Genomic DNA, 22,470 nt, shown 5'->3' on the forward strand with positions numbered 1-22,470 from the left:
TGCCTCGGGCATGGATGTGTGTGATGTCTTTAAGTTAGTTAGGTTTAAGTAGTTCTAAGTTATAGGGGACTGATGACCATAGATGTTAAGCCCCATAGTGCTCAGAGCCATTTGAACCATTTGAAAACACAATAATGGGTGTACGAGTAAGATATTTACACACTCGAAGAGTCTGAAAAGTGTTCAAAAGTTAACCTAAATTGTTAAACCATGCACGCGACTAATTGTACTATGTGTATACGTTAGTAAATAGTGTGTAGTACTACATAATATGAAACCACGGTTTTTCCATGTCAAACCCTAGCATAAAAGTTGTATTTAAATTGCTCATGAAGACATCGATTGCGTGTAAAAGCTGAGTGATAGATGAATAAAAAAGATAAAATTTCATTAAAACATTTCACATCATTGAAGTTCATAAATGGACTAAGATACCGGATTTCGTTTCTAGAATTTCTTTTATTTATTAAAGAAGTATGCCTTTCTGGTACATGTATTGCCTTCTCTGGATTAAAAATAATCGTCGACCATTGCATTTGCATCTTTATTTTCTGTTTTGCTATACATTATTTTCCTCACCTATAGAGACGAGTGAGATGATTAACTGATCACGGTATATGAGTCAAGAATTTTCTGCTGATGCTGTCATCAATAGTGTGGAACGAGATCGTACTTACTCGGATATCTAAATATATATTTATTGATTCTGAACAACAAACGAAACAACCTTATAGCTCAGGATAAATTATCTCGTTATTTTATTGTCTCAAGTTTACCACAGTTCGCGATACACAATATAGGGAAGAATGACACCTCCTACTTTCTTTCACGGACATTCATGACTGCTTTCGTAATGTATGTGTGCAACATTGGACTGTTCGAATACACCAGTCCTTGATTGCTCAGTCAGGTTGGATTAGGCCGGATAGGCGATGTGATTTTCTCTGCTCTGTTTACTTTCTTAGTCAGTGATGTCCTCAATACCTCTCCTCACACATCAGATGCCTGTCATCATTCCACAACTACAACAGCAGAACGGATGCATCCAGCATCTTGGCTGTACCTTTGTACAACAATAAATATTTCACCAAGTCGTTCTGCATTTTAGCCACAAGACTGAGTAACCTTCGTCTTATTCGAAAGCACTGTGCATTCAAGAGGTGATTAAAGCTTTATCTGTTATCAACGGCATAGTTACTGTCTCGGCGTATCCCATCTGCTTCCTTTCTGTCCAACAGCAAATCAGTCATCTTTGTCATATTGTAAACTATCTATGCTTTCCGTACCTCTTTCTATCATTGTTTCCTTCCTTCCTTCATTTATCTACTAATCTTGCCTCATTATTTCTCGCTCTTCCTCTGACCAAATTGATTCCTTCTGAACTGTCGTCATACGTTTCTGTCAGATGCCATTGCTCCTATGAACAAGAATGAAATTGCTAAATACATTGCTAATAAGACACACTTCTTAAATTCCACTATTCATTACTGTACGTATTACCATTATTATTGTTCAAATGTGTGTGAAATCTTATGGAACTTAACTGCTAAGGTCATCAGTCCCTAAGCTTACACTATTTATCCTAAATTATCCTACGGACAAACACACACACCCATGCCCGAGGGAGGACTCGAACCTCCGCCGGGATCAGCCGCCCAGTCCATGACTGCAACGCCTAAGACCGCTCGGCTAATCCCGCGCGGCACCATTATTATTATTATTATTATATTCATTATATATTGCTCGTATACTACACAAATTGTAAAGCTGACTCAGTAGGCATGTATGATTAGATGTAAGAGAGGGCCTGAAAGCCCTCCTAATTTTCCATGTAAAAGAAATGTGTAAATAAATACATCTAGTCTCATGCAAACAATTTGCTCACGAAGTAAGCAATACTGGAACAACAAAAATAACAGAAACAGTGCCTATGGTTGTTCCTCACACACAAAGAAGATAGTAGACTGCTTATTGGGGGATCGTCTATGGGATGCCCGATGGATGAACTGTCTGTTCTTGTGTCGCCAGCGTTTTAGGCACTCACTAACTGGCCGTGTGTGTTACAGGTTGCGAGACAGTGGCGTACAGAGGGCGCTGCAGCACGACGATGGCTGCCACCACTGATGGAGATAACGTGGAGCGCAAGGAACAGGCCCCGCAATGGTAAGTCATTTTCTCTCACGGCGACAGCTACGTAGCTGTCTCCGAACTGGACGAGACAGAGAGGCGAGAAGGCCACACCACGACGGCCATCACCTGCCACATCAAGGACATTGAAACTACGGTGATAGTAGGCACACAGAACGGAAACGTAGTCACTCCTAGAAGTCAAAAAATGGTTCAACTGGCTCGAAGCACTATGGGACAACATCTGACGTCATCAATCTCCTACACTTAAAACTGTTTAAACCTATCTAACCTAAGGACATCACGCACATCCGTGCCCGGCGCAGGATTCGAACCTGCGACCGTAGCAGCAGAGCAGTTCCGAACTGAAGCGCCTAGAACCGCTAGGCCTCAGCGGGCAGCCCAGAGGAGTCAGGCTAATGCTGTGTAGCCTTGTCTCTTGCTATGATAATGGCCTCGACTCGGCGAAGAAGGGAGTCCACAAGTTTCTTCAGGTGTGCCATACCAACCTGAAGCAACTCACCGATGATAAGTTCCCGCAGGGCTACGAAATTGTGCGGTATTCACTGTCACATTTCACCCACTGTTCCCAATAGTCCCATGGTATCAAGATCAGGTCATTTAGCGGGCCAGTTGTGGTGCAAACAGTGCCTCGGTATCACTCAATCTAGGTTCAAATGGCTCTAAGCACTATGTGACTTAACATCTAAGGTCATCAGTCCCCTAGACTTAGAACTACTTAAACCTAACTATCCTAAGGACATCGCACACATCCATGCCCGAGGCAGGATTCGAACCTGCGACCGTAGCAGCAGAGCGGTTCCGAACTGAAGCGCCTAGAACCGCTAGGCCTCAGCGGCCAGCCCCGAGGAGTCAGGCTAATGCTGTGTAGCCTTGTCTCTTGCTATGATAATGGCCTCGACTCGGCGAAGAAGGGAGTCCACAAGTTTCTTCAGGTGTGCCATAACAACCTGAAGCGACTCACCGATGATAAGTTCCCGCAGGGCTACGAAATTGCGCGGTATTGACTGTCACGTTTCACCCACTGTTCCCAACAGTCTCATGGCATTAAGATCAGGTGATTTAGCGGGCCAGTCGTGGTGCAAACAGTGCCTCGATGCCACTCAAACTAGGGCTCTTGAGTCCGCAGCTCGTGGTCGTGCGGTAGCGTTCTATTTCCCGCGCCCGGGTTCCCGGGTTCGATTCCCGGCGGGGTCAGGGATTTTCTCTGTCTCGTGATGACTGGGTGTTGTGTGATGTCCTTAGGTTAGTTAGGTTTAAGTAGTTCTACTTTCTAGGTGACTGATGACCACAGATGTTAAGTCACATAGTGCTCAGAGCCATTTTAGGGCTGTTGATAGAATATCGGTATATCGATATTTAATTCCAAAATATCGATACACACAAGCGATGTCATTCCCACATATATCAAAATTGGGATATCGAGTGCCGGTATTTTTATTTTATGTTATATTTTTTTCACAGTTTTCGGTAAACATTTGAAGTTCTTTTTTTGAAATTGTCGTAGAACGTAATTTTACTTTCACTGTGTGAAGGAATCTTATTACTTTTTGAGCCTTCATCACGTCCAATCTTTCTCTTTGACTGTGTGAAGCAAGTACATGTGGCGCAAAAGTAGCAGTCCGATTGCCCTGAGGGGTAGCGGTGTGAATGGAGTAACAGGATTTCCAGTCTGACGAAATAGCACCCCAGTTCCGTTAAAAAACATTGGAATTCTTGAAAAACAGTTGATGAAAATGACGAACAAAAATCTAAATGACAAGACTGGCCTCAGAGATGGGCGGAGAGGTGTGATGGCAAATGCTGACGTAATCAGCGCCCGGCGCTACCAACAGAAACAGCAATGTTTAACTTCATCACGCTATGCTGATACCGCAACTGCTAGGTCACTGGCGTTTGCAGAAATGAAAAAAAAGGGAAGTCGACATGAAGTGTTCCGGACAATCCGATATATGACGAAACCGAACAACGGACCCATTGGACACCTTCTATTGTGCCACTTACGTGTAGTTACCATCGTTAGCAAAGTGGTTATTGTCAAGCATGAAAGTGCATCGGGTTCCTTTCCATTATTGCTCTAAGGGGAATAGGCAGGCTGCTACTTTGTTGATGTACGGGATATCTAATAATAAATCAATACTTAAATGTACGGATCTAAAACCGGCAGTGTAATTACAATGTGCAGTCGATATTTTTATAGGAAGGTGCTTCGTTGCTTTTTCTGTCGATATATCGATACTTCTTTTAATTATATCGAGAGCCGAAAATGACACTTTTTTTAAAAAATCTGTATATCAGACTCCCCATATTTTTAAAAATATGAACAGTCTTACCTCAAACCAGAAGCGTATGCGTGCAGACTTCAGCTTGGAAGACGGGAGGACCCACAGCATAAGCATCACGAAGATATAGAGGAAATGGTAACACTTGGTTACTGAGAATGATTAAGTAAATATCCTGGTTCACGTTGACTGTAACCTGAACGAGTGAGCTGAAATCGCGGTGAAGAAACCATCGCCAAAAGATCACAGAACCACCTCTGGCCTCAACTGCACTCACCAAACGCCTCATTGGACCGTCGGTGCATCGACGCCTTGCATCATTCGAAAAGAGAGAAAATGGGACTCGTAAGACCACATCGCCGAGAGTTAGCTACTTTCCACTTTCTGTGCTGCTTGGGCAATGGCCCTTTGCTTGGTACCTGAGTCCAAATATGCATTGTATGCCATTTTCACTCGTTAACTGTTTCAGATAGACCTGCATCCTCTGATACCAGTGATTCCTGTCGGGTTTAACACCGACTGTCATTGACAGGGCGTTACACTAACCTCTGGTTCAAAAATTGCTCTGAGCACTATGGGACTTAACTTCTAAGGTCATCAGTCCCCTAGAACTTAGAACTACTTAAACCTAATTAACCTAAGGGCATCACAGACATCCATGACCGTGGCAGGATTCGAACCTGCGACCGTAGCGGTCGCGCGGTTCCAGACTGTAGCGCCTAGAACCGCTCGGCCACCCCGGCCGGCTACTAACCTCTGGTCCCTCTCGGTTAGGATACATTTTCGATTACCGTTCTTAAGCCATGTCACACACTAGCGAATGGCACAGCATTCATTGTGGACACGTTTTAGAGTCCACACTGATACACTAACTAATTGGGCAACTTCAGACACGGCGTGGTCACGAGTACATCAAAACAAGCCAGTCCCTCTTTGTCATCCTGTCAAGTTTCAATGTCGACCCATCTTACTTTGATTCGAAACAACTGAGAGCTAAATACAGGTGAGGTCACTGTTATAGTTGCATCAGTGGTGGAGTATGGAACACATAACTTCCTGGTACCAGTTTCGTACCATCTACGGTGGTCCAAAGTGGCGATTGTGCTTTTTAAAGGGGTTACTAATATTTTGTCCGCTGACCTTACTAGATGCTGATAGACAACCCAAAAAAGCTTCAAAAATCTGACACTATTTTGTACATTTGTGTTGCTTGATTGTTCTGCACGGTCGAAGCTAAAAGCTCTTTGGAGTTACCACCCTCTTCCAATTGTAATTTTTTCTCATCGTTCTCCTATCTCTGTGTGGAGGTGGACACTAGCGAAGCAAAAACAGCCGGTCTGGTAAGCTTACTAATCCGCTCAAATTATAGAGGCTGTAAGCTGTTCCCAAGGGTGACTGTGGGACATACTGAAAAATCAGGGATGATTCATTCGCTTTCTATTGTTGTTGGTGCATCTCTCTGACTGAAACTGTATCTTTATGCCAGTATACTTTCTGAGCAGCAAATGCCATTCCTGCAGGTGAAGAGTAATGTGAGTACACTGCAATGAATACTGGGAGAGTTTAACACTACTGGAACATTTCAGGAGGAAATCGCGACGCAGGGAGTCTTTTGTTAATGATTGTTATGAAAAATACACCAATTTCACCAAATAGGCCACTCATCTATGAGGACTTCTAAGGATGGCCGAACTTAATGTCCAGATCCAACGGGCGGGTCACTAGCAACCGCCTCACGTGTCCGCACCCCATAAGATATCTGTTTAGAGCATGGGGCGCAACCCGCGACGTCATAATATATTTTGGCGGTCGAGAAATTTGCCTTCTCCTTCAATTCCTTTACAGTTAAATACTGGCAGTGACAAATTTCTTCCGTCACTACAGTTCACACTGGCTACCTTTAGCATGAACACCAAGGTGTTAGCGTTCGTTGGCGACTCTGGGCACAGGCGAGATTTATACCACTTGCCCTGTGGGTAAAAAGTTAAACCAGATATTAGTAAGGGACAGAATTAGGAAATCGTAAGGTTCTACAAAATACTTATTTATTCATAAACCATTGCATATAAGTACAGGGAGCAAAGGTAAAACCTATGTTAAGAAATCCTGAATACGTTAAAAGAAGGTCAGAACGTCATTACTAGTAGCGAAAATGGCACTTGTGATAAGGTGTTTCTCGACCACCAAGATATATTACAACACTAGAGGGAAAAACGACCTTTCCTATCCGTTGTTATTCAGCAATGAAAACCTTTGATCATTTGCCCAACAACATAAAGTGTCAGGCAGGTAGCAGATCAAGTTTTAAACCCAGCTTAAAATCGTTTATTTTGGACAACTCCTTCTACTCCATGGATGAGTTTCTGTTTCAAAGATGGTAAAAAAAGCACCTCTAAATGTAGTTGTATGTGTAGAACTAAAAATTTCACTAATATTAATATTAGCACTATTCATGTGTGTATATATATGTTGTAATCTGACTTGATCCACATAATATCGATAAAATAATCGGGAAAATGATCTACGGAACATGACATAACTAAAAATAAAACTAAACTAAACTAAAACATCGACACAGTAATGAAGGTGCCGATTGTTCTCCCTCCATGTCAGCCACAAAAGGTAAACGCAAAGCTGGGAGGCCCTATTCAGCACTCTGCTCAGACTGTGACGTAGAGTAATTACAGCATTCAGGAAGCCATTAGGTCGCAGCAGCAGACCGTTCGTGAGACGCAGCGCAACGGGCACCGGAAACAGCCACGCGTGCTGGTGTGCTGGTGTCTAATGATTAAGGAACAAAATCTGAATTCTGAGCACCTGTCCGGGACGATTCCGCTAAATACACTAGTTTTCGCGAATTGGGAAAAAATACAAATAGCGCAATAAAGGAATTGACACGACATTGTTACAAAAGTAGTGTTTCACAAAACTACTGCCACCGTATATATTAAACAGTTGACGCACGTCAGAGAATGGCGTAGAGATGAGCGAAGGTGGCTGGGATAGTCGACATAGTTCGCTATTGACAGAAGGCTCCTGATGGCAGGAAAACTCTCCCTTAGAAGAGCAACTCATCAAACGCGGTTAGAAGACAAAATTGAAACGCTGGATAGAACTGTAATTTGGTAGATACGGTCTTCTTCTGTATCAAAAGCTAAATTATGACGTATCAGTATCTGTACCCAGTTTCCAGATTTTTCTGCTGAAACGCTGGATACCATCAACAATTTTCCCAGCCACCAAAGAAATGTCTGTCTTACTTCATTCTGGATGTCAAACAAGAAGTGAAAGAAAAAACAATGCAGCTGGACAACACGTATAATCCATGTGGGTGAGGAGCCACGTAAGAACGATATTCAACGAGTACATAAACGCTCATGAACAAGCCACAAACTCGTGATTTCAGAACTACCACGGATCGAAACAAACAGTATGATTGAAAAAAAAACGAGCCTTTCAAAATGGGTAAGAAGGTGGAATCATTCTAAAACTATAAGAGGCAAAAGTTACGTAAAAATATAGCCAAATATTCTCCAAAAAGTTTCGTTTACTTCGTTAAAAGGAAACAGGAGATAAACATCTCTAACACGCGGGACGTTCAATAAGCAATGCATGACACATTTTTCTCCGTCAGTTTCGCTTGAAAAAATGCAGGATTCGTTGTGGGACATCGTGGAGTATTCCCGTTTCAGCCCGTATTGTTTCATGTAGCTTCATGAAGTTCCGACAGGTGGCGGCGCTATACATAACCTTGAAAATACACTCCCGGAAATTGAAATAAGAACACCGTGAATTCATTGTCCCAGGAAGGGGAAACTTTATTGACACATTCCTGGGGTCAGATACATCACATGATCACACTGACAGAACCACAGGCACATAGACACAGTCAACAGAGCATGCACAATGTCGGCACCAGTACAGTGTATATCCACCTTTCGCAGCAATGCAGGCTGCTATTCTCCCATGGAGACGATCGTAGAGATGCTGGATGTAGTCCTGTGGAACGGCTTGCCATGCCATTTCCACCTGGCGCCTCAGTTGGACCAGCGTTCGTGCTGGACGTGCAGACCGCGTGAGACGACGCTTCATCCAGTCCCAAACATGCTCAATGGGGGACAGATCCGGAGATCTTGCTGGCCAGGCTGGTTGACTTACACCTTCTAGAGCACGTTGGGTGGCACGGGATACATGCGGACGTGCATTGTCCTGTTGGAACAGCAAGTTCCCTTGCCGATCCAGGAATGGTAGAACGATGGGTTCGATGACGGTTTGGATGTACTGTGCACTATTCAGTGTCCCCTCGACGATCACCAGTGGTGTACGGCCAGTGTAGGAGATCGCTCCCCACACCATGATGCCGGGTGTTGGCCCTGTGTGCCTCGGTCGTATGCAGTCCTGATTGTGGCGCTTACCTGCACGGCGCCAAACACGCATACGACCATCATTGGCACCAAGGCAGAAGCGACTCTCATCGCTGAAGACGACACGTCTCCATTCGTCCCTCCATTCACGCCTGTCGCGACACCACTGGAGGCGGGCAGCACGATGTTGGAGCGTGAGCGGGAGACGGCCTAACGGTGTGCGGGACCGTAGCCCAGCTTCATGGAGACGGTTGCGAATGGTCCTCGCCGATACCCCAGGAGCAACAGTGTCCCTAATTTGCTGGGAAGTGGCGGTGCGGTCCCCTACGGCACTGCATAGGATCCTACGGTCTTGGCGTGCATCCGTGCGTCGCTGCGGTCCGGTCCCAGGTCGACGGGCACGTGCACCTTCCGCCGACCACTGGCGACAACATCGATGTACTGTGGAGACCTCACGCCCCACGTGATGAGCAATTCGGCGGTACGTCCACCCGGCCTCCCGCATGCCCACTATACGCCCTCGCTCAAAGTCCGTCAACTGCACATACGGTTCACGTCCACGCTGTCGCGGCACGCTACCAGTGTTAAAGACTGCGATGGAGCTCCGTATGCCACGGCAAACTGGCTGACACTGACGGCGGCGGTGCACAAATGCTGCGCAGCTAGCGCCATTCGACGGCCAACACCGCGGTTCCTGGTGAGTCCGCTGTGCCGTGCGTGTGATCATTGCTTGTACAGCCCTCTCGCAGTGTCCGGAGCAAGTATGGTGGGTCTGACACACCGGTGTCAATGTGTTCTTTTTTCCATTTCCAGGAGTGTAGTTCGCTATTGACAGAAGGCTCCTGATGGCAGGAAAACTCTCCCTTAGAAGAGCAACTCATCAAACGCAACCGTTAGAAGACAAAATTGAAACGCTGGATAGAACTGTAATTTGGTAGATACGGTCTTCTTCTGTATCAAAAGCTAAATTATGACGTATCATTATCTGTACCCAGTTTCCAGATTTTTCTGCTGAATCGCTGGATACCATCAGCAATTTTCCCAGTCCCCAAAGAAATGTCTGTCTTACTTCATTCTGGATGTCAAACAAGAAGTGAAAGAAAAAACAATGCAGCTGGACAACACGTATAATCCATGTGGGTGAGGAGCCACGTAAGAACGATATTCAACGAGTACATAAACGCTCATGAACAAGCCACAAACTCGTGATTTCAGACTACCACGGATCGAAACAAACAGTATGATTGAAAAAAAAAACGAGCCTTTCAAGATGGGTAAGAAGGTGGAATTATTCTAAAACTATAAGAGGCAAAAGCTACGTAAAAATATAGCCAAATATTCTCCAAAAAGTTTCGTTTACTTCGTTAAAAGGAAACAGGAGATAAACATCTCTAACACGCAGGACGTTCAATAAGTAATGCATGACACATTTTTCTCCGTCAGTTTCGCTTGAAAAAACGCAGGATTCGTTGTGGGACATCGTGGAATATTCCCGTTTCAGCCCGTATTGTTTCATGTAGCTTCATGAAGTTCCGACAGGTGGCGGCGCTATACATAACCTTGAAAATAGTATCTGTAGCAGATGTGCGTTCCAAGCAGAGCGCTGTCATTGAGGCCATTTTTGCGCGGAAAACCAGGCATCGCAGATATTCACAGCACTTGCTGAATGTCTACGGGGGCCTGGTAGTGAACAAAAGCACGGAGAATCGTTGGGCGAGACGTCTACAAGAAGGTCGCGCTACCCTGTCAGATCTCCCGCGTGCCGGCTGGCCGCACACAGCTTTGGCTCCTACAACATGGAACGTGCAGACACGCTCATTCAATGTGATCGACAGATCACAAACACCTCGCTGCTCAACTAGACGTTTCTGTTGGTAGTTCAGAATGGTTGCAATGTCTCTAAGCACTATGGGACTTAACATCTGAGGTCATCAGTCCCCTAGACTTAGAACTACTTAAACCTAACTAAACTAAGAACATCACACACATTCATGCCCGAGGCAGTATTCGAACCTGCGACCGTAGCAGCAGCGCGGTTCCGGACTGAAGCGCCTAGAACCGCCTGGCCACAATGGCCCGCCTGTTGGTAGTGCTGGGACACTCGTCCACTAGTTGGGGTACTCAAAGGTGTGTGGCCGCTATGCTCCTCGCCTTCCGACTAGAGATGGGCAAAACTGATCTTTTCAGAGATTGGATCAGAACTGTTCACTCCCTGAAATGAATTAGCTCTTTTTCATGACTCACCACTCATTTACAATAGAAAATAAATGGAAGGCACATTGCCCTTTAAACTTGGTTTATTCCAGTACTATACCTGTATTTTGATCTTATTTGATCCTATTTTGAAGTAACACAGATAATGAGTAAGAATTTTGTATTGTTTATTGAAATTTCCACGATATGACAAAGTTTTTGATTATTGATTTATTTTGCACTATCGTGGTTTTTTGGGTGATCGGAAAATGTTGTAACTTGGGATTTACATTACCAATATATTTGGCTATAATGTATTAAAATTTCATTAACCTCATACAAATACATCGCAAGCCATATATTTTTAAAGTGAACGTTTCCTTCCGAAGACGCCTAAAATCGCAAAATCCGTACCAGAATAAGAAAAAAATAATATAAATTTGACTGTAAAACGAAAGTACTGCATATAGCCTCACGCAGAATAAAACAAGGAAAATATTGGTGTATCACATTTTGCGATACGTTTATCGGTTCGCTCGTAATTAAAGCGTAAATTCGAGTGTCCATAATAAAAATCCTATAGTAAGAGGAGGCATCAGGAACCTAATCTAATCAGTTTAAACAAATAAAAATAAAATAAAAACAATTGATGTATACATAACACAATAATGTAATATACATAGCGGTATTACTACAAAGAACAATATCCAGTAGGGACGAACTCCGATGCAGAGGCGCTGAGTCGAGCAGGTCGAGCTGTATTACTGCGTGAGCTGAGACCGCAGAGACCAGAGTGACACCTGAGTCGCTTTGCTCAACGCTCTGGCTAGAGTCGAGACGGTGGGGTGAGCGTTGAGCGGGCGAGTTCCGAAGGTGAGGGGAGAGGTGAACTCACCCGCTCCGAGACAAATCGTCCGTTCCCTTGCGAGCAGGTTTTTGCAAGTAGTTCCTATGTTATCCGCTAGGTGGCTCTCTGTCCTGTTGCTCGCATCAACTGCCCAGAGGGCAGGACGTGCGACTGAAACGATCGCCGACAGAGTGCGATGCGAAGTTAAGCTGCGCCAGACGCTGCACACGGCAGACGACGCACAGAGACGGCACGGCATATGTGAAACACAAAATCCAATGGGGCACTGCACAATGCAGGCAGCCAAGGTAGAAGCAGGGCAGAGGCCAGCGCTGGCTGTGTTGTGTGGCGTGCACTGTGCTCTGACCAGCAGAGGCGCTGCTGATATGCTCCGTCTCTCTCTCTCTCTCTCTCTCTCTCTCTCTCTGCTGTGGGAAACGTTTGGAGCTACCGTTCTTTTTTTCTGAATCACTGATTGTTCACTCCTTTGAAAGATTCAACTCTATGAATTAGTTCAAGAGCGGATCCCCCATATCTACTTCCGACTTCCGTCTGCTTGGCCCAAAGAACGTTGCACTCCGCAGGAAGCAGTACATGGATAATGGAGAGGTTACTGACGCAGCAAGACGTTGACTGCGACGTCGACTAGTAGAGTTGTACCACCTCGTCGGCCATTAAACTGATACCATGCGGGAACACGGGCCATTCGAGTGAGGTGGCGTAGGACCGTCGTGTTGAATGGAGATTATGTTGAAAAGTAGGGTTTTGTAGCGAAAAGAGTGGGGAATAATCTTATGTACTGGAATCCTGAATAAAGAAAGAAATTTATTGAATACCCCCTCATAATAATGAGATTCAGCTACTGTCCATTTTTTAGTGTTTCTGTATCGAGTCAAAGTTATTGAGTCTTCATGTTGAGTTTGACGGGACATCAATTGGAGATCTCAACCATGTGCTTTTTTCTTCCTGCTAGAGACATGATAGTCAACATAAAAATTTACTGAAAATTGTAGCAAATTCTGGCCAATAGCTGCCAAGTGCTCTCGACTATTTGACGATATGAGAGTGTATAATAGATTAGTTTCTTTTTTATGTGAATGTATTACATTTAAACAAAACTGCCGTATAAGAAGGAAAACCAAATTTTGTAATATGTTTTTGTTATTAAATTTTATAATAAGCCAATGATTGTATGGTCAATACAAGTAAATACCAAAATAAATAAAAGTAATAGCCGAATAATATGAAGCACCAGCTGCGCTACAAACTGACATGGAGCGCCACAGCCCCTTTAAACGTTGGCTAAACTCAGAAAAAATATGGTCAAATGGTTAAATGGTGCTCCTTCTGTTGTTCAGGTTCACCACCTAAGTTTCAGCAAGTCGAAGATTCAGCAAATTATGAAACCGTGACCCTTCATGACTACGATGAGTCTTGCTGCAACCACTGAGAAAGTGACATCTTCGAGTACTGTGCCAAAAAGGCTTCACACCGGTGACTGAAATTTCATGAATACATCCCACCGAACCGGCCGCGGTGGCCGAACTGTTCTAGGCACTTCAGTCTGGAACCGTGCGAATGCTACGGTCGCAGGTTCGAATCCTGCCTCGGGCATGGATATGTGTGAAGTCCTTAGTTTAAGTAGTTCTAAGTTCTAGGGGACTGATGACCTCCGATGTTAAGTCCCATAGTGCTCAGAGCCATTTGAACAATTTTTTTAACATCCCACCGAAACGAAAAACGCCTTTCTTTTAATGACTGCTACCTCTCCTCGTTCAGCGCATCCGTGACTCTCTCTCCAGGGAACTTTTTGCAGAGAAAGCAAATGAAACGCTCCCATAAGTTTACAATTGGTCAGTAAACAATAAACTGAAATTACAAACACGTTGATACAATCATAGACACAAAATTCACACACACAAGACAGCTGTCGTTGGCTGTTCTAGCTAGATTGTTTTAATTTAAATTGGGAGGAACAACCTCTTGCAGTTTGGAAGGCAGTGAAAAACACAGGAAAGAATAAAAGTAAACAGCGCAACCATAATTCATGTATAAAAAAGAAAATATTGTTTGAACGGCTTCACTTAGGAATGAAAAGTGATTCTTTTAAACTTCAGATTACGACCGGATCGGTTAGTACATCCGTAAACGGCGCAAGCTTGCAGTTTTGAGAAAATAACTGCACCTGCAAACAATAAAAGCACCAAATGCTACGTGGGGTACGAGGATACGACCACAAGATACCCACAATGTTCGAAACTGGGCACAGGCATGCTAGGGTGACAAAGGACTTTGACGGAAGTTAAAGTGAGGGCCGTTGTTTGCATGTTGCTTCGCTTGATTTTTACATTTAAGCTATAAAATGAGGAAGTACATTTGGTGCGTGGCTACCACCACAGTCTTTATTGCAAAGTATGAAGAATACGAAATTCTTCATAACACTAAGCACGCTGACTACAAAAACCGTAATAAGAGGTTGGAATCTTACAAAGAAATAGCTGCAGCAATCCACTGCATTCGAAGTTGCTGCACTCTGGATGATGTTAAGCTTACATATAAAAACAAAGGATGTGGAAGAAGATGTAGTTGTGAACAGCCAAGACTGTTCAAAGTGCACAGAAGTGAAATAAATTTATTTATTTACGCTCTAAATAACCTAACTTAACCTTCAAAAATTACTCCTTAGGTGATTTTTGTATTGGTTCACTTGTTTCTTGAATAATACGTAAAATGGTACACTGTGGCATTCGAGTACTACACACACGAGAAAAAGTTTTGCATCATCCCGGTTCCCAGAACTGAAGACAGACATTGACTGTGGATGTTGCATCACAGATACAGTCCCTTTGACTGTTCAGAGATGTCACTAAACCCACCTAAAGATGTAAACAACCATGCACGGGCAGCGCCTATTAGACGGAGGGTGTCCGACAACCGATCAGTTCCAGTCATTCTATCAGGAAGGAGGTACACAGCTCGTGTTGTTTGTAGTAAAACCCTGCCTAGACGGTCAATACCGCAGTTCGACCGCGTCCGCTTTGTTCCTTTTCGCCAGGAAGAGCTCTGAACAAAGGAAGTGTCCAGGCGTCTCGGAGTGAACCAAAGCGATGTTATTCGCACATGGAGGAGATACAGAGAGACAGGAACTGTCGATCTCATGCCTCGCTCAGAGCGCCTAAGGGCTACTCCTGCAGTGGATGACCACTACCTACGGATTATGGCTCGAAGGAAACCTGACAGCAACGCCACCATGTTGAATAATGCTTTTCGTGCAGCCACAGGACGTCGTGTTAAAACTCAAAACTATGCGCAATAGGCTGCATGATGCGCAACTTCACTCCCGACGTCCATGGCGAGGTCCATATTTACAACCACGACACCATGCTGCGCGGTACAGATGGGCCCAACAACATGCCGAATGGAACGCTCAGGATTGGCATCACGTTCTCTTCACCGACGAGTGACGCATATGCCTTCAACCAGGCAATCGTCGGAGACGTGTCTGGAGGCAACCGGGTCAGGCTGAACGCCTTAAGGGGCTCCGGAACGCCCTATACTTGCAATGTTAAAATAACGCTTATAAAGTACATCTTTCCTCACAAAGTATTTGAGGTAGGAAGTTTAACTTTTTACAGATTCTTTATTGGAATGTGGGCTACAACTTAACACATGGATTTTACAAAATTTTAGTTCAGTTATTAAAGATGATTTTTTTTTCATTTGTAATGAAAATTCACAACATTTTTTTGCAATTTTTTATTTATATATTCAAAAATATACAGTTTTTTTGGAAAAAGGCTGTGTTAAATTATGCAGAAGGTACTGAAAGTTTGAAACAAATATGTTTGGAAGATCCTAAGAAAACATGTAATTAGTATGAGAAAATAAAAGTTTTGGGAATCGAGCGACAAAGATTGGATTAACTTTTTAGTGCATTCCAGGTCCATAGGATGGATTATCTTCATCCTCTGCAAACTCCTCCTCCAGCTTCCTCTTGTTCCTCCTCCTGTTTACTCTTTCTTGTATTTCTAGACTCTTTACAGCCCTGTCTGCAGCCCGAAGGCGTTCCTTGTCTAAAGCAAGCATCGCTCGTACCATGTTAGAACCTATCTTCATTCCCATATTTCTAAATACCTTGCACCTTACAATGTTGCCATCATTGAAAGTCGCCACAGCAACTTTACTTTTACTCATTATTATACTTCAACAAAACAGAGATTCAAGAAACAGAATTAATTACGAATATTTTCGAGATAACGACAGAGTAAATAAACATGAAACAATCGACAATCACACCAGCGATATATATTGAACCATCACATGTTAGCCACAACACATACTTTATCTCACATCACTAAAATGTACCTGATGAACACGGACGTTAATAATAACACCATTCGACAGCAGTTTAACAGCGCCACAGTGGGTCACGCCCATGTAGAACACATTTCAAAAAAAAATTAAAAATAGATGTAGTCTTCGGAATTGAATAAATTATATATCTATTAAAAGGTAATAGTCTGCAGATTCAGAAAACGCAAAAAAGTAAAAATTGATCTTTTCATGATTTTGAGCCTTTCCGGAGCCCCTTAACACACTGTCCAGCGAGTGCAGCAATGTGGAGGACCCGTGCTGTCTTGGGGTGGCATTATGTGGGGCCGACGTACGCCTCTGCTGCTCATGGAAGGCGCCGTAATGGCTGTACGATACGTGAATGCCATCCTCCGATAGTGCAACCATATTGGCAGCATATTGGCAAGGCATTCGTCTTCATGGGCGGCAATTCACGCCCCCATCGTGCACATCTAGTGAATGACTTCCTTCAGGATAACGACATCGCTCGACTAGAGTGGCCAGCATGTTCTCCAGACATGAACCGTATCGAAGATGCCTGGGATAGATTGAAAAGGGCTGTTTATTGACGACGTGACCCACCAACCACTCTGAGGGATCTGCGCCGAATCGCCGTTGAGGTGTGGGACAATCTTTACCAATAGTGCCTTGATGAAATTGTGGATAACATGCCACGACGAATACAGGCATGCATCAGTGCAAGGGGACGTGCTACTAGGAATTAGAGGTACCGGTGTGTACAGCAATCTGGACCACTACCTCTGAAGCTCTCGCTGCCTGGTGGTACAACACACAATGTGTGGTTTTCATGAGCAATAAAAAAAAAGGAAATGATGTTTATGTTGATCTCTCCGCCAATTTCCTGTACAGGTTTCGGAACTCTCAGAACCGAGGTGATGCGAAAACTTTTTTTAATGTGTTTGTATTGCCTGTTGCTAAAATTCTTAACCAAACCAGGAGACAGGTCTTCATTAGAAACAACATTCGTGATTTAAATAATGAAACTCTGTATCAATCACGTATTGTTTCACGTTTTACACTATGCTTCGCGAACATGTATTCTCACTATAAAATACAAATATTTACATAGGTATTTATGTGATGCTTCGGAAAATTGAACAAAAGAAATATGTTTGATTGCAGTAAACCATAAAAGCACAACAAGAGAGGCAAAACAACACACATACAAACACCACATAAATTATCTATGTAAATATTTCCTCTTGATAATGAGAATAAATTCTCGAAACGCGTCATAACGAGCGTGAAAAAATACGTAAAGGTGACCAGTGCTGTGTTTCATTATTTAATTCATGGATGACTCAGTTGTAGGCTTTTTAAAAACATCGAATTCGATGAATGAAATTAAGAAACGGCATTTCTTAAATGAACATCGTGTACGCAAATACGGGATCAACTCTCATATGCACGAACTGAAATGTCCCAAATAACGGGTGATCAAAAAGTCAGTATCAATTTGAAAACTGAATAAATCATGGAATAATGTAGATAGAGAGATACAAATTGACACACATGCTTGGAATGACATGGGGTTTTATTAGAACAAAAAAATACAAACGTTCAAAAAATGTCCGACAGATGGTGCTTCATCTGATCAGAATAGCAACAATGATGTTAGCAGAATAGCAAAGATGATGTTCTTTACAGGAGATGCTCAATATGTCTACCATCATTCCTCAACAATAGCTGTAGTCGAGGAATAATGTTGTGAACAGCACTGTAAAGCATGTCCGGAGTTATGGTGAGGCATTGGCGTCGGATGTTGTCTTTCAGCATCCCTAGAGATGTCGGTCTATCACGATACACTTGCGACTTCAGGTAACCCCAAAGCCAAGAATCGCACGGACTGAGGTCTGGGGACCTGGGAGGCCAAGCATGACGAAAGTGGCGGCTGAGCACACGATCACCACCAAACGACGCGCGCAAGAGATCTTTCACGCATCTAGCAATACTTTTTTTTGTTCTAACAAAACCCCATGTCATTCCAAGCATGTGTGTCAATTTTTACCCCTCTATCTACATTATTCCGTGGGTTATTAAGTTTTCAAATTTATACTGACTTTTTGATCACCCGGTACTTTTCGTTGTTCTTTATGTCTTCGCACTGTAGCTCACGAAGCAAATTCTGGTGAACACTTCGGGGTTTTCTTCTCGCTGCCCACCGTTTCACCCACTATCGTTTCAACTCCTCTTTCTTTTCAAGCCATGCGCTCGCTACCAACATTTATGTTGTTGTACAGGCGATTAAATGTTACACGTCCATTCCCGAATACCTACGGCATGACGAAAAACTTTACGATCATGTAATAGCTTCAGTGAAGTAGTTTGATTAAAGAAGTTTGACCATATCTTTGACAACGATCTTTGTCAAAGATCTATAATGTGATATGGGCCCCAGGCTTCATGCATTTGTGTCGGCCGGGGTTAACACTACACTGTTGACGCCACGCAGATCTGCGCTTAGGCCTGTATTTATCGTTGGGCACGATGCTTCCTCCAATGTCGTAATAAACACAAAATTTCTAGAAGTAAAAATCGATTCTCAGCCGAAGAGGTATCAACATGCAAGGGTTCTTGCAAACAGAATATCACTATCATGTTACGCCCTTAGAGACCTGTCATCAGTGTGTAACAGCCAGTGTGTTTTAGTTAGCGTTACATAGTACTCATATGTACCCTCAACTCTTGGATATGGGATTCTGAGAAACAAACAAAAGCAGACGATATAAACACAGTTTTCAAACTACAGAAAGGAGCCATAGTAGTGATAACCAAAAATAATAGTCGAGATCATTGTAAGGATCTGTTCAAACCGCTGGGGATTTTAACTGAATCATGTGAGTACACTTATCAATCGATTATTTACATACAAAATAACATTGATAGCTACTGCACAAACATGTCCGTCCATGACCACAGAACAACGTCTAGATTGAACATACATTTACGTAGAAGAATTAACATAAAACTCAAAGCAACATTTTCTACCCAGGAATACAATTGCGCAATAAATTGTACAATGAAATGCCATGAAAAATTAAAGAGGTTATTAAAACGAACTTATGTAAAAAGGCAGTAAAAAATTCTTGTTAAGCAATACATTCTACACAGTGAAGAATCACTTAGTTAACACAAAGTACAGGTTTGGTAAAACATGTAACATATGAAAATAATAATAACAGAAATAATAAACATCTATAATTTCACATGACGCTTCGATACTATGTTATTTTTCTTTTCTGGTGATCCTTGCTGTCAAAGCTATGCACTGTATAATACTAGCACCTTATTCACATTTTCAACTCACCCTCTCACTCATTATAGAGGGATGCTAATTCACTTTTTCAGGCTAGCAAATGGGAATTTGCTGGACATAAAATGAAAAAAAAAAATAAATAAATAAAATAAAAAAAACATCGTCGCTATGGAACTCGTACCAGCTGATAGTATATGTAGCGTCACATTACGAAACAATGTTTTTATGGTGTGTGTAGCGTGTGCATTGGTCGGTGGTGAGAAAGGAGTGAACAGTTAACACTAACCTTTCATATTATTAAATAACTTCTTTGCGAATCAGTATTGCACACTAAGGATAAACCAAATGAAATAGCGCTGTTTTAAATAGAATGGACTTGTGGACTTACATTCGGAAAGTTGGAACCTCGAACCTACATCTGGCCGTTCCGATTTAGGTTTTCCGTGGTTTCCCTAAATTACTTCAAGCAAATGATTAGATTAGATTAGATTAGATTAATACTAGTTCCATGGATCATGAATACGATATTTCGTAATGATGTGGAACGAGTCGAATTTTCCAATACATGACATAATTAGGTTAATTTAACAACATACTTAAGTTAATATAACAACTTTATTTTTTTGTGTGTTTTTTTATTTTTATTTATTTATTTATTTATTTTTTTTTTAAATTTTTTAATAATTTTTTTTCTTAATTTATATCTAAAAATTCCTCTATGGAGTAGAAGGAGTTATCATTCAGAAATTCTTTTAATTTCTTCTTAAATACTTGTTGGTTATCTGTCAGACTTTTGATACTATTTGGTAAGTGACCAAAGACTTTAGTGCCAGTATAATTCACCCCTTTCTGTGCCAAAGTTAGATTTAATCTTGAATAGTGAAGATCGTCCTTTCTCCTAGTATTGTAGTTATGCACACTGCTATTACTTTTGAATTGGGTTTGGTTGTTGATAACAAATTTCATAAGAGAGTATATATACTGAGAAGCTACTGTGAATATCCCTAGATCCTTAAATAAATGTCTGCAGGATGATCTTGGGTGGACTCCAGCTATTATTCTGATTACACGCTTTTGTGCAATAAATACTTTATTCATCAGTGATGAATTACCCCAAAATATGATGCCATATGAAAGCAATGAGTGAAAATAGGCGTAGTAAGCTAATTTACTAAGATGTTTATCACCAAAATTTGCAATGACCCTTATTGCATAAGTAGCTGAACTCAAACGTTTCAGCAGATCATCAATGTGTTTCTTCCAATTTAATCTCTCATCAATGGACATACCTAAAAATTTGGAATATTCTACCATAGCTATATGCTTCTGATTAAGGTCTATATTTATTAGTGGCGTCATACCATTCACTGTACGGAACTGTATGTACTGTGTCTTATCAAAATTCAGTGAGAGTCCGTTTACAAGGAACCACTTAGTAATTTTCTGAAAGACAGTATTGACAATTTCATCAGTTAATTCTTGTTTCTCAGGTGTGATTACTATACTTGTATCATCAGCAAAGAGAACTAACTTTGCCTCTTCATGAATATAGAATGGCAAGTCATTAATATATAATAAGAACAACAAAGGACCCAAGACTGACCCTTGTGGAACCCCATTCTTGATAGTTCCCCAGTTTGAGGAATGTGCTGATCTTTGCATGTTACGAGAACTACTTATTTCAACTTTCTGCACTCTTCCAGTTAGGTACGAATTAAACCATTTGTGCACTGTCCCACTCATGCCACAATACTTGAGCTTGTCTAGCAGAATTTCATGATTTACACAATCAAAAGCCTTTGAGAGATCACAAAAAATCCCAATGGGTGGTTTTCGGTTATTCAGATCATTCAAAATTTGACTGGTGAAAGCATATATGGCATTTTCTGTTGAAAAACTTTTCTGGAAACCAAACTGACATTTTGTTAGTACTTCATTTTTACAGATATGTGAAGCTACTCTTGAATACATTACTTTCTCAAAAATTTTGGATAAAGCTGTTAGAAGGGAGATTGGGCGGTAATTGTTGACATCAGATCTATCCCCCTTTTTATGCAAAGGTATAACAATAGCATATTTCAGTCTATCAGGAAAAATGCCCTGTTCCAGAGAGCTATTACACAGGTGGCTGAGAATCTTACTTATCTGTTGAGAACAAGCTTTTAGTATTTTGCTGGAAATGCCATCAATTCCATGTGAGTTTTTGCTTTTAAGCAAGTTTATTATTTTCTTAATTTCAGAGGGAGAAGTGGGTGAGATTTCAATTGTATCAAATTGCATAGGTATGGCCTCTTCCATTAACAGCCTAGCATCTTCTAATGAACACCTGGATCCTACTATATCCACAACATTTAGAAAATGATTATTAAAAATATTTTCAACTTCTGACTTTTTGTTCGTAAAGCTTTCATTCAATTTGATGGTAATACTGTCTTCCTCTGCTCTTGGTTGACCTGTTTCTCTTTTAATAATATTCCAAATTGTTTTAATTTTATTATCAGAGTTGCCGATTTCAGACATGATACACATACTCCTGGATTTTTTAATAACTTTTCTTAATATAACACAGTAGTTTTTATAATTTTTTATAGTTTCTGGGTCACTACTCTTTCTTGCTGTCAGATACATTTCCCTTTTCCGGTTACAAGATATTTTTATACCCTTAGTAAGCCATGGTTTGTTACAAGGTTTCTTACGAGTATATTTAACTATTTTCTTGGGGAAGCAGTTTTCAAATGCATTTACAAAAATGTCATGAAATAAATTATATTTTAAATTGGCATCAGGTTCACGGTACACCTCATCCCAGTCTAACTGCTGTAGGCTTTCCCTGAAATTTGCAATTGTTAAATCGTTGACTGAACGTACTACTTTGGAGGACTGTTTAGTATTGCTGAATGGAGCTATGTCATATATTGTAACTAGCTGTGCACCATGATCAGAAAGACCATTCTCAACAGGCTGAGCATTTATCTGGTTAAACTTATCTTGGTCTACAAAGAAGTT

General features: G+C 41.9%; 1 protein-coding gene across 1 annotated transcript in view; it reads left to right on the plus strand.

Annotated features, from left to right (window-relative positions):
• Nucleotides 1-2,074: 2,074 nt before the first annotated feature.
• LOC126163037 (sialin-like) overlaps nucleotides 2,075-22,470 on the plus strand; it is an 85,933-nt gene continuing 65,537 nt past the window's right edge. Inside the window, exon 1 of the mRNA XM_049919911.1 lies at nucleotides 2,075-2,163. Coding sequence (XP_049775868.1) covers nucleotides 2,108-2,163 — 56 coding nt within the window. The 5' untranslated portion in view covers nucleotides 2,075-2,107. The remainder of the gene's footprint in view (nucleotides 2,164-22,470) is intronic.

The sequence above is a fragment of the Schistocerca cancellata genome, chromosome 2 (genome assembly GCF_023864275.1).
Source record: "Schistocerca cancellata isolate TAMUIC-IGC-003103 chromosome 2, iqSchCanc2.1, whole genome shotgun sequence".
Taxonomy (NCBI): Eukaryota; Metazoa; Arthropoda; class Insecta; order Orthoptera; family Acrididae; genus Schistocerca; species Schistocerca cancellata.